This window comes from Mauremys reevesii, linkage group 11 (assembly GCF_016161935.1).
Source record: "Mauremys reevesii isolate NIE-2019 linkage group 11, ASM1616193v1, whole genome shotgun sequence".
In the NCBI taxonomy this organism is placed as follows: Eukaryota; Metazoa; Chordata; order Testudines; family Geoemydidae; genus Mauremys; species Mauremys reevesii.
The window spans coordinates 23165949-23178829 of record NC_052633.1 but is presented as its reverse complement, the minus strand read 5'-3'; the positions used below and the strand labels follow the sequence as shown (position 1 = coordinate 23178829).

The following is a 12881-nucleotide window of genomic DNA, read 5'->3' as shown; positions in this document are numbered from 1 at the left end:
CACAAATGCTGTATGTTCCCCAATTTCATGGGATTATTAGTCCCTGCGAGAGATTTTAGTCTGCTGGGGAATGAACACTCAGATGATCACACACAAAATTTGCATCTTTTGGCAACTGTTGTACACAGCATTTGGGCCTAGAAAGCTGTCCAACGTGTGAGATAGATTCCGTAATCCAGAGAATGGGAAATGGTTTCTTCAAAAACTCTGCCAATGTCTGTAGCAGCAATGCCAGCCAGACAAAATCTCCAAATAAACAGGTGAACAAAAGCCAGGGAATTTTCCATGATTAAAGTACAGATTAAATTATATAAAAAGATTACAAATAGTGACTCAAACCTCAGTATTTTGTGGCTTTCGTTTAAAATACCAATTGCTACTTACCTCTACACCTAGATTAAGAAGGTGTTTCACTACATTAATCTGCCCATTGGATGCAGCAGCATGAAGTGGAGTGTAACCCTTTTTGTCCTTACAAGTCACCTCTGCGCCATGGTTAATCAGCAAGGCAACAACCTCCAGGTGGCCTTTAAAAGATGGGGGAATGGAAATCATCAGTGACCTATACGCTCCTACAGTGTAATTTACTCAAATTACTGCTTTCTTCCTAACTCACTGTTCTTTTTGCTGCTGCTTCATAAATGCTCTAAAAGACAGCTCATTTTGCAAGAAAGTATTCTTAATCCTAGCATCGGCCATGCCTGCTCGGTGTGGCACTCTGTCCTCTTCTAGCAGTGGCTTGGCCAGCTAGAGATTGATGAGCCTGCTACAGCAGCTGAGGATACGGAATGCCTCTTTCCAAGATTTCCATCCAGTTTTTTGTGACTCAAGTTAGTCAGTAAAGCCTCATTCTAGCAGCCACGGATAAACTGGCTCTGGATGTAAAAATTCAGTTCAATGTCGCTTATCCTTCCAGTTTACGAGATTTCTTGGGCTAAAATATGTTGCTGGTGTGAGCACAGGTTGAATTACTTCACCTACTCTACAGGCCACCACTTGGAGTGGGCAGCGGGGATCAAACCTGGGAGCTCTTGATCTTAATGCATCAGCCTCCACTGCCTGACCTAAAAAACACACCTCTGTCAGCCAAGGTTGTATCAGGTTAATCCATCTCTAGCTGGCCTAGCCACCACTAGATGGGGGCTGTCAGGGTTCTTCCCCACTCTGAACTCTAGGGTACAGATGTGGGGACCTGCATGAAAGCCCCCTGAGCTTATTTCTACCAGCTTAAGTTAAACCAGGTATGTTTCAAAGTTACAACAAAACAGGGATAAACCTCCCTCTAGCAAAGGTAAAATTCACAAGTTGAGAAAACAAAGATAAACTAATACACCTTGCCTGGCTGTTACTTACAAGTTTGAAATATGCGAGACTTGTTCAGAAAGATTTGGAGAACATGGATGATGTCCGGTCCCTCTTAGTCCCAAGAGCGAACCCCACCAAAACAAAGAGCACAAACAAAAGCCTTCCTCCCCACCCCCACCCCCCAAGATTTGAAAGTATCTTGTCCCCTTACTGGTCCTTTGGGTCAGGTGGTCTTAACCCTTTACAGGTAAAAGGATTTTGGTGCCTCTGGCCAGGAGGGATTTTATAGTATTGTACACAGGAGGATTGTTACCCTTCCCTTTATAGTTATGACAGGGACAGACTGCCACACTGAGCAGGCACAGTGTACACTAGCACCACTTCTCATTAAGGAATCCGGATGAAATGAGTGTGTGTCTTGAAAAAATGTGTCAACTCCCTGCCCAGTGAACAGGCTCCCCATTCTTCTCTTTACTCTTTCATACCCTGTTCACATGCTACTCCCCCATTAACAGAAGGAAGAGTGAGCATACCAGCCTGACAGCACTGAAAGATTCCCAAAAGAGGGTTCTGTCAATGCCATCTATTAATTCAGCTGCCAGGTCCTTTCTATGGTCATCTTTCTGGCAACTGCTCTGACGAAATGAACCTCCTGACTGGGGCATAAGTGCATAGCATTTAACTAGCCTCTTTGGTGACTCTCAGCTGGTATGAATCAGTGTAGTTCCACTGAAATCAATGGAGCTGTGTCTACGATACCAGCTGATGACCTGAGCCCATAGCCTTAATCAACGTAATTACAACTTTCATTTTCCATGGCAGGAATTGGGTCTGGTGTAATACAGAGCACACTGTCGGTACTTCAGTAATAAAACAAACCACAACATGGTTCTTACCCATATATGCTGCCCAATGAATAGCTCTCCTGTCCTTTTTGTCAAAAGCATTGATGTTTGCCCCTTTGGCTAAAAGCAAGTTCACCATCTAAAACAACGACAAGTAAATCTTTGCGTCAGCCACGTATTCCATTTACAACCGCTCAGTCTATCAAATAATGCTATCACCCTGGATGTAACACTTGCGTCGGAGGGTAATACATCGTTGTGAATTGCTGAGCAAATCACACTTGCTTGTGTGTGACATGAGCATAAGTTATGAAGGAAAACTTGAGCCTTAAAATTAGAGATAATTTAAAAATCCCTTCCAGGAAACTGTAGTTTAATTAAACTAATCATTAAAAATGTTTGCTGTTTTGGTAAAAGGCACTAGAATGCCCCAGCCTGGCCCAGCCCCACCTGAAACAATGCTGGTTACAACCCTGGTAAGAGTCAGTTGTCATTTGTATATTATAGTTCTACACTGCAACTTTTTCAATACTTTTTTTTTTTTAAACAGTGTGGATTTAGTGCTTGTGGAAGGTGCTGGATCCAGGACAGTGGGAGACACTCTGGAATCAGAAACCGGCATGAGCAGCAGCACTGCACGCTTTTACATGCTACCCTTCCAATGCACCTCAATCCTGAGCGACAGGGACAACGTTCTAAAGGTGAAAGGATAATTCAGTCTCCATGCTTATTCAGGACTCGATCCTGCAAGGTGCTGGGCCTTGAGCTAGGAAAGCACTTAAGTATCTGCTTAATTTTAAGCATGTGAGTAACCCTTAACATCAATGGGATTATTCACGTACTTAAAGTTAACTACACACTTAGATACTTTGTTGGACTGGGGCCAATCCTCCATGCCTAGCATGATCGAGCCTTCAGTCCTTGTTCCCTCTGCTGACACTGCCAACAAGTGTGCCATTTGCTATTAACTAGCACTATACTGGCTTGCTTGAACTCACCTCCTGCCCACGGGCAACCGGACTGAGACAATTCATTTCATATATGCCAGCAAATAGCTAGCAGAAAGCACAAAGCTTCAGTTGTGATGACAAAACGTAAAAAGTTCCAGATCTCCCAGCACCATCCAGACATTAATACAAGGATAAGCAAAACACACAAAACAATTTGATTGTAAAACATATAACACTTTAAGCTTTTCAGTACTCATTGGAGAAATGAATCAGAGATTTTATTAAAACTATTTAATCTATTACTAGTTGTGCGCTTTATTACACTCTACCCTTAAACAGCATTATATCAAAGAAAGTCAATCATGTTAAAATGATAAATATTAACTGTTTCCTAAAATATAAAACTTTTAAAAGGCCAGTCTCTATAACCCTTTTATAGCAAATCCCTGTAGGCTGCTTTTTGTAAAGTGCAACACAGTAAATCAACTTCAGATTTTTTGTCAATTATATCAACCTCAATTAGAGAATTTTTATTCCACGCTTAGGCCTAGAGCAGTGGTTCTCAACCTATTTACCATTGTGGGCCACATATGCAGCTCTCTGTGTGTTACATGGGCTGCATCCACACACTATATATACTACCTGTATGGCCCTGAGGATATCACATGGGCCGCAGCTGTGTGCTGATTGGGCCGCAAGCGGCCTGCGGGCTGAGAACCACTGGCCTACATCCTGATGTCAATGAATCTCTGCACTGGGATCAGGACCTTAATACAGTGGCTTTCAATTTATAATGGTGTAATTGTTTAGTGCAGTGGTTCTCAACCAGGGGTCCACGGCCCCCTGGGGGGCAGTGAGCAGGTTTCAGGGGGTCCTCCAAGCAGGGCCAGCATTAGACTTGCTGGGGCCCAGGGCAGAGAGCTGAAGCCCAACCGCATGGAGCTGAAGCCCAGGGCCTGAGCCCCACCACCTGGGGCCGAAGCCAAAGCCTGAGCAACTTAGCTTCGTGGGGGCCCTGTAGTGTGGGGCCCTAGGCAATTGCCCTCCTTGCTACCCCCTAACGCCGGCCCTGGCTTTTGTATACAGAAAACCAGTTGTGGCACAGGTGGGCCGTGGAGTTTTTATATCATGTTGGTGGGGGATAGAGAGGGGGCTCTAAAAGAAAAAGGTTGAGAACCCCTGGTTTCGTGAATACTGCAGAGCAGTGGTTCTCAAACTTATCTGATCACATCCCCCTTCTCTGTGTTTGTAATAGTTTATGCCCCCCTCCCACCACACAAGTACATATACTGATAAAACAAATCAACACGCGACTCTCACTAAATATTAAAAACAGTAAGGCATTGATTGAAACAGAGCCAACGATCCATTGTAATAAGAGCAAAAAAGCAAAACTGTGATTGTGGTCGATGCTTATAATTAAATGTGCACATTGCATTGTAGCAAATGGTTTAACGTACAGATGGCAACTACTTTGCATAACGCTGCGTAAGCTTAAGAGAAATCCGTCAAAATGCACGGCACCTCCTAGGGTCAACTGCACAGCACCATCTGAAGACCTGATCATAGAATATCAGGGTTGGAAGGGACCTCTGGAGGTCATCTAATCCCACCCCCTGCTCAAAGCAGGACCAATCCCCAGACAGATTTTTACCCCAGTTCCCTAAATGGCCCCCTCAATGATTGAAATCACAACCCTGGGTTTAGGAGGCCAATGCTCAAACCACTGAGCTATCCCTCCCCCTTGCGTCTGGAGGAATCTGCTTAGCTAGTAATTCATTACTGTGGGTAAAATGTGTGCAGTAAAGTTTTTTTTTCCAAAAGCTCCTCACATACCCCCAGAATACATCGCACACCCCTCTAGTTTGGGAACTTCTGCTGTAGAAGGACTTACTCCACAACCCTGCAAGGTAAACGGAAGTAGCATGTTCTATTTTTAAACCAGAAACAAATTTTCTAGAAAGCGAATTAGAAAAGCACAATGATTGACTTCTGCATATCCCACACACTTGTGTTCCTCTTATTAGATAATTAATGCTTCTTCAACTATTTTTGCATAGTTCATAGTGCCCATAAGTTTCTGTATTGCACAGGCAGTTAACTACAGGATAACACATTGGACCAAATTTTGCTTGCATTTACAAATAGTGCCAGCCCACTGACTTCAGTTAGGTATCACCAGTGTATCTTAGAGCAGAAGTTGGTCTAATGTCTCTCATAAGTGAAGGTTAGATATCTAGCTATCTATGTCATATAGAGATACATGAACTCATCGTTAATTCTGACATAGACAACTGTGCCACAAATCAATCAATAATGCTTCTAGGCCACTTACCTCAATGTGGCCATTCAGAGCTGCATGGTGTAACGCTGTCCGCCCCCCTCTGTCAGAGACATTGACGCTGCTCAGCATTGGGATGATTACTTCTGCGCACTTCACTGCTTTGTTTGCAGCTGCTACATGCAACGGTGTCTGCCAGTTCTTGTCCCGAGCATTAACATCCGCTGAATGCTTAATCAATACTTGTACTGCTTCCTGCCATGGAAGCACAGTTATAAACACACTATTAAAATAAACATAGGGCATGCCTATGTATAAACATCTCTCTCTACACATCCTATGGTGAAGTGTGGGAAAAAACGGTTCTTGACTGTTACTGGTAGCCATAGGAAACTCATATGCGAGCAGAGAAAAAGACAACCAGAGACAGTCATTCAAAAATATTCCAGGTGAGGGAAGTGAAATTGTTGATTCAAATGCCCTTGTATTACATGTCATCTTATTGTGATATATGTAACTTTCTTCATATATATTTGTTATCCTTTAAGGCAGAGTCTTGCATTTCTAGCCTACACAAACTTTCCCTTTTGGGTTTTAGGGTGTGCAAAACTGCAGGGTTGGGTCCATGCAAGATAGGTCCACTGACCTTTAACACTAGACATTAGCCAAGTTCTACTCGAGGAAATGAATGTATTTAATGTATCTGAGATTGAAAAAAAATGGGGTAAGTATAGTGTATGATGAATCCATCTATAAAATAAATGAAGCACTATTTAGACCAGGGATAGGCAACCTATGGCACGGGTGCCGAAGGTGGCACGCGAGCTGATTTTCAGTGGCACTCCCACTGTATTTACTTTACATACAACAATAGTTTAGTTATATATTATAGAATTATAGAAAGAGACCTTCTAAGAACGTTAAAATGTATTACTGGCACGCAAAACTTTAAATTAGAATGAATAAATGAAGACTCGGCACACCACTTCTGAAAGGTTGCTGACCCCTGATGTAGACAGTAAGGTTGAGACAAAATTGCTATATGTAGCAGTGGTAACAGGACAGAGAGAATAAAAATTCCAAGTTAATTGCGCAAGTGAAAAATTTCAGGTTCAGAAAGTGTGAGAGTCCCAGATTAAGCTGACATTCATGTCCTTAGTTCCTATCAGCACTTTTTTCCTTTTCCAGTGACCAGAGTTTATGTCAAGTGTCTCAGTTGGAACACTGAATTTCTTTGGCTTTTTGTTACTTTTTGATAAAACTTATTTTTTACAAGTGATAATGTAAGCGCATATACCAACAAAATTAAACTACATATTTTCCATTTGAGACATTGCACAGCTCTTGACCAAGGAAATATGTACCACGCATACTTAGGTGGGGGGGAGAGGGATAATATATTTAGACATCTCACAGCTGAACAGAGAACTGTGCCTCTCAGGGTGTCTCAGGCAGAATGAGACTACACCAAGGTCAGTGTAACTTGCTCCTTTAGCTACAACCCTGAGCAAAGGATAATCTAGCCCTAAAAAAATATCAAAAAGGACCAGAAAGCTCACATTGTCTTGTCAAATGCATATATAATGGTACTACATATTTTTGTTAAAGTACAAGTACACAATAGCATTTATACAAAGCGTAACTAGGTATTATATAAAGTTCTAGACACACGCACACACACAAACACTATTCACACAATTGCACCGCTTTAGATAAAGGAAGAGTAAGCAGTTTAATAACGTGCCTATTATGTGTGTATTTTATACTCATATTATACACAAACACACATGTATTACACATATATATGAAATATTTTTACTTTACCAAAAACTAAATGTTTTGACAATTTTGACAAAAATCAGTATGTTCCCATAACTTGTTTGGAACAGAAAAACATCCTTTTCAATAGAAAAACATTCTGTTGGAAAAGCTACGACAAGCTCTCTTCAGCTCTTAGGCAATATATATGTCTTAAAAGACGACTCTCAGAAATTTACTGTGTGTGTCTTTTGCTCTTTACACAAACATAATATGAAGGAACCATGTGAGGGCACAATGGGATCCAAATAACCATGTTTACTGACTATAAGTCACAACCATTTAAAGGGATACTCCCATATTCCTATAAACTACAGTACTGTTTTTCATATACAGAAATGTTTTCTATTAAGACTAGGCAAAGTTTTATTAATGTACAACAAATACATCATGTATGTATACATCACGTGCCTGGGAGAGCGCACACAGCCTGGATTGACACTACAACTATTACTCTTTTGTCCTCTATTGATTTCAGCAATATCATCTTCGACGGCAATCCCATAAATTGGTGTATAGCAAATTTACTCAGTAAATGAGATTGCTTATCTTAAAGTGTTGATAATCATATATCATTGTTAGTCTCTTAGAAGTTTTATTATCATTACTACTACTACTACTACTACTGGCCAATTACTTTAAAGTTACTTAAAGAAAATCCACTTTGTACACCTTTGGGACCAAAATTCTACTTGAATCAATGGAAAAATTAATGTAAATTTGGCTCTTGAGATAGAAAGAAACAGGTGTTGGAAGGTAAAAATAAATAAATAAATGACTTGGCAGGTAATTTTTTAATTCCACTTTCATTTACATCTACATATGTTTTCCACTTACATTCCACTTGGGAGCTTAACTTTATTCCAATTCTTTACGGAGGTGTTTTTCTCGTAACTTTTAATTATCTGGCTTTTGAGGATATAAAAGATCCTTTTTTTAACCGTAATTTCCATGCGTATATTTAGTACAATGGTACTGCTTAGGACTCTGCATTTATATTTCTTTTAGCATTTGCAGTATAATCCAATTATCAGAGTGAAATCTCTCAACCACTTCTAACTGTACAATGCTAAAATTTGATATATACATTAAGTAGCCAGTACAGATACATTTGAGGGGTTGCATTTTTTTAAAATAACCAATTTAAATCCCTCAAATCAACTTTTTGTTTTAATGAGTTTTAAATCCAATAAAAAAAATGTTTGCATGTGTTTTTGTAAGACTCTAAATGGTTGCAGGGAGACAGACTGTCAGTGTTGAATGGAAGCTTTAGAACAAACCACTCTCTCTGTATAAAACCTTAGCCTTACAGGTGATTGCTTTAAAAGTGGACTAAACCCATGGATACTTGACAAAACATAGTTAGGCCTAATAGTCAACTTTTGGCCCAAGAACCCCCTGGATGGCTGATATTGATCTGGTATTATGGTACTCATGCTGGAAATTTGTCAGGTAACCTGTGCAATGATTTATTTTCACAAACATATCAGTACCAATAGCAGTGGATTTAAAAAAAATCTTATGATGCTAAATATCATTCAAAATGTTAGTAAAGTAATGGCCTTCACACGAACAAGAATTAGCAAAGGAAAAAGAACAAGAAAATTAAATTTTAATAAAAATATATACATTGAATTAAGATTAGCCAGTTTACATGGATGACAGCTCACTTTTTCTATTGTTTTCTCACATACCGTACCTGTGATATCATTCCTTTTGGGATGCTAGAATTACCAGAACTATGGAAAAGAAAGCTGCTCAATGGGAACTCTGCACAGGGTCTTCACTTGCTTTCAGCAGTAAAGGGTTAAGGGTGAGGCACAAAGCCACAGTAAGCCATGCATTTTTAGCTAGGACTGTCACAATAGATACAATTCACCTGTATCTAAAACAGCTACACCATATAGGTTGTAATTACTAGGTTATAAAGATTATGGCTGTTATTGAAGGTTTATGTCTAACCTTTATTTTTAATGTGTTTTTTTTTTCTATTTCACTCCTTTACAGCGTTCGTATTCTATTAGCTATTTCTTTCAGTGGGCTTCATTGGAAGCCAGCAGCTGGGAAGCTCAGCTAGTAGCTAAGCAATGCTTGAGTTCAGAAATGAGCTAAGGATTCCTGCCTCCAGGCTTGGCAAGCACTGGGATTGTTATGGAGGTGATTCCATCAATTTCTGGAGGACAGCCAGCTCATGTCTCTTTTAAATGCTCCTCTCAGCAGCCAATTCGGTCTGCAGTTGCGTGCATCATGTCGATTCAATATTATGAGGATAAAAATACACAAAGAGGCCAAAAATGGAAGCCCAGAATGATGGTATACTTGAAATTTCAGTCATGCTTGGGTTATTCTCTCTGATAATTATTATCCCTCATCTTTTGAGATAGTAATGAAAAACACTACAGTGAGATGCTGAAAGATTTCTTGTTGCCAAATGGAAAAAATATGGACTTAACTCTATTTTATGGGTGAATCAGGGGAATTAAAAGGAAGCTTTATGGTTGCCTTTAATACAGTTACTCAAATCAAACTATATATTAAGCCTGTTTGATCACTAGAGTCACACCCTCCCATTCCAATCCCTCCCTCTTATCTCCTCCCCACACCCCACTATGTCTAACCATTTTAAGGTGATTAGACCAGCACCACTGCACAATATATCCCACTTACATCAAGATCATTCTATCTACTGATTGTCTGCTGAAAGTCATGTATTACAGTAACTTAAATTAGGCATCGTGTTAGGGAAAACAATCAGATACACAGGAGTGGAAAACCACAAGTATCCAGCAGGCTAACAATACGAACGGCACACAGACAGTAGCTGATTACTCTTGCTTTAGTGAAGAGGAAAGGCTTTTGCAATCAGAAAATGTGTGTGTGTGTGTGTGTGTGTGTGTGTGTGTGTGTGTGTGTGTGTGTGTGTGTGTGTGTGTGTGTGTCCATTTGTACTTTATTGTGGTACTGGTTTTTTTTTTTCAGTATGTTGTTTGCATGCAACTGCTGGGGTAATCAAACCTCACTCACTTCGCTCCTTGAGGCAACAGCCCGATGAAGAGGGGTCAGCCACATATTGTCCTTGGCATTGACACGAGCCCCTGCAAATAAACAGTACAGATTATTGACATGCTTTTGATGTAATAAAACAACAATAATAATATTAATACATTTCTTGGTAACAAAGGCCAGGCCGTATAGATATGCACAGAATTTATCACAACCTTGCTAGCATCAGTTATTTCTACTTTGTTAACTCTTAGAAAATTACCTTACTTTTAAAAACCAGAAAGGTTCAGCAGTAAGGTGGGTAGGGGGCCTAGGTTGTCTATCAAAGATTAGCAGGTCTTCTTAGGACCAGGCAAATGTGCAAGTGATGTCAGGAGGCTGGGCAGCTGAGGTAGGGATCTGAGACCTGATCCTGCAAGCTACTGAGCCTCTCAACTTTTGGAGCAGACAGCATTTAGCATCTCAGGATTAAGTCCACAGTCAATCACGCAGGAGGAGGAGGACAAGAATTCTTCAGCTTGGAGTGCTTGTTGGATGTGTTAGGGAACTATTTAAAGGAGCAACGGGGGAAGGTTGGGCATCTGGATACTGTTGGGTCACTTGTTGAGTGGAGGGGGTAACAAGAATGTTTTGGGGCAGCTAGAGTGGGGTGGGTCAACAGAACACACACTAAGAAAGTGAGCTTCCACATCCATGTGGGGACCCAAATTTAGTTTTAAGTAATATTTTAAAGCAACCCATTGAGGCAATAAACAAGGAGACATCACTGGAGGGAGCAGAGAAAATAAAGACAACACTTTATTTTAAAATATTATTATTATTATTATTGTTTGAAAGCAGAACATTTTATAAATTAGCAGAGTTGTCTGCAAATCTGTTCTGGATACAATTGGATAAGCTTTAGACAAGTATAAGTGTCCTCCATATATCACAATTGAGCCTTAAAATTCTTCACTAACAAAAAGGATGTTTTAACCTAATTTTGCACTAGGACTTAAGCTCATATAAAGTACCCAATACAGGGACTTTGGTTTTAATTTTCCCTGATTGTAGTGGATCATTCAAGGTCTAAGCACCAAAAGTATTTTCCAAAACCCCACTGCTTATGGGTGCTTACAAGTTTGCCCCTCACTTGTAATGGTCATTGAGAATTTGGTTCTAATGATCAGAATGGAAGCAATTTCTCTGGGTTTCCTTTCAGGTTTTAAAAGTTGGAAAAGGTTTCAAACCTCCCAGGTCACCTGGCTTCAGAAAAATAACATTACAATTTGTCAAAGTGCCAATATGAGACAGTTATAATCTGACTGGCCTGGGAGTTTTACATCTAATGGAACTTGCTATGCCCATGCAAAACACATGTCTGGTTTATTGAGTTAGATGTTTGATTTGAGAAGTTCATTGATGATGGATTTACCTTTACAGATAATTCTGATATGAGTAAAATAGAAGTGAACTGTTACCCTATTGATCTTCATAACAGGATTATTATTTATAATGCAGTGGTGCCTTGAATCCTCCATTATAGAGCAGGGCCCCATTGTGGTAGGCACTGTGCAAACACAGAACAAAAGACAGTCTCTGCCCCAAGGAGCTTTCAATCTAGGATTCCAATGTAAATTGTGTTACACCATTTTGGGTAAGTCAGGGTTGTCAGATGCAAACTGCATGGCCTAAATCCCAATGACTGGCATCAAATATTTCTTTTCAAGCAATGTATTCTGTGGTTCAATTTTTTTAACTGATTTATCTTCACCCATTCAAGAACTCCCATGAGCAGATGGTACCGAAGCAGAGAGGCTTATGGGACGAATAGCATTATGTGATAAGCAGTTATATCATTCCTTAATATTCAGCAACTATAGTGGCATCTGAGAATAAGAAGATGATTAGAAAATCCAGGAAATTGTTTCTTTGAGTAGCTGGTTAAGCCTTTCACTGATCCACTCACCCTTCAAGAAGCTGAATAGGCAGCTGCCTAGAAAACCACCAAGAAAATGATAAAAGCAAAATGATCACGACACACACACACAAATTATGCAGCATGTTCTCAATCTTATCTCCCTCTACTGTTTTCCACATCCTTTTCCTCTGTATGTTTTTCAATATGCTGTTTACCTAACAGAGTGGAATGGCTCATTCACAGCTAGTTTAGTCTATCACACATTTGTAAACGTTTGTCTTTCCAGATGTTTCACTCAATACACCTTGTTTGGTTTAACCAAATGCCTAGGATATATGGTGTTATGCATTTAAGCATCAGCTTCCATCCAGGGATCTCAAAGCACTTTTCAATTTTAGTATATGTGCTGCCAAAGCGACTATTAAGAAAGACTCTCCACATTCCTTAAAGGTGGGGAAATGTGACATTGTATAGATGGTAAAACAGAGGCACAAAGAAGGGAAGGCCTACTTTGTCAAAAATGCTCTCTGTTTTTGGGTGCCAACTTTTAACAGCTAGGCAATGCTTTTCTGTTGCTGAACACCTACACTACCCATTTAAATCAGCCCCTGACATCCAGGCCCTCTGTGTTTCAATTAGGGCACCCAAAGACAAAAGGACCCTCAAGTCAGTGAACACTTGTGAAAATGCAGACCTAAACATATGTCTGTCTTCATTGCAAAGTTAACCTAGGCTCTTAGCTGGGTATTTTCTAAGTGGGGGGTCCTCAGAAGGCAGCT

General features: G+C 40.1%; 1 protein-coding gene across 13 annotated transcripts in view; it reads right to left on the bottom strand.

Moving 5' to 3' along the window:
- The window catches only part of ANKRD44 (ankyrin repeat domain 44), a 209970-nt gene that overhangs the window by 84542 nt on the left and 112547 nt on the right, over window positions 1-12881 (bottom strand). For all 13 annotated transcript variants that reach the window (XM_039494044.1, XM_039494035.1, XM_039494040.1 and 10 more), the window contains 4 exons: window positions 10224-10294; window positions 5436-5636; window positions 2202-2289; window positions 385-527 (listed from right to left, as the gene is read on the bottom strand). In XM_039494044.1, coding sequence (XP_039349978.1) covers window positions 385-527; window positions 2202-2289; window positions 5436-5636; window positions 10224-10294 — 503 coding nt within the window. The remainder of the gene's footprint in view (window positions 1-384; window positions 528-2201; window positions 2290-5435; window positions 5637-10223; window positions 10295-12881) is intronic.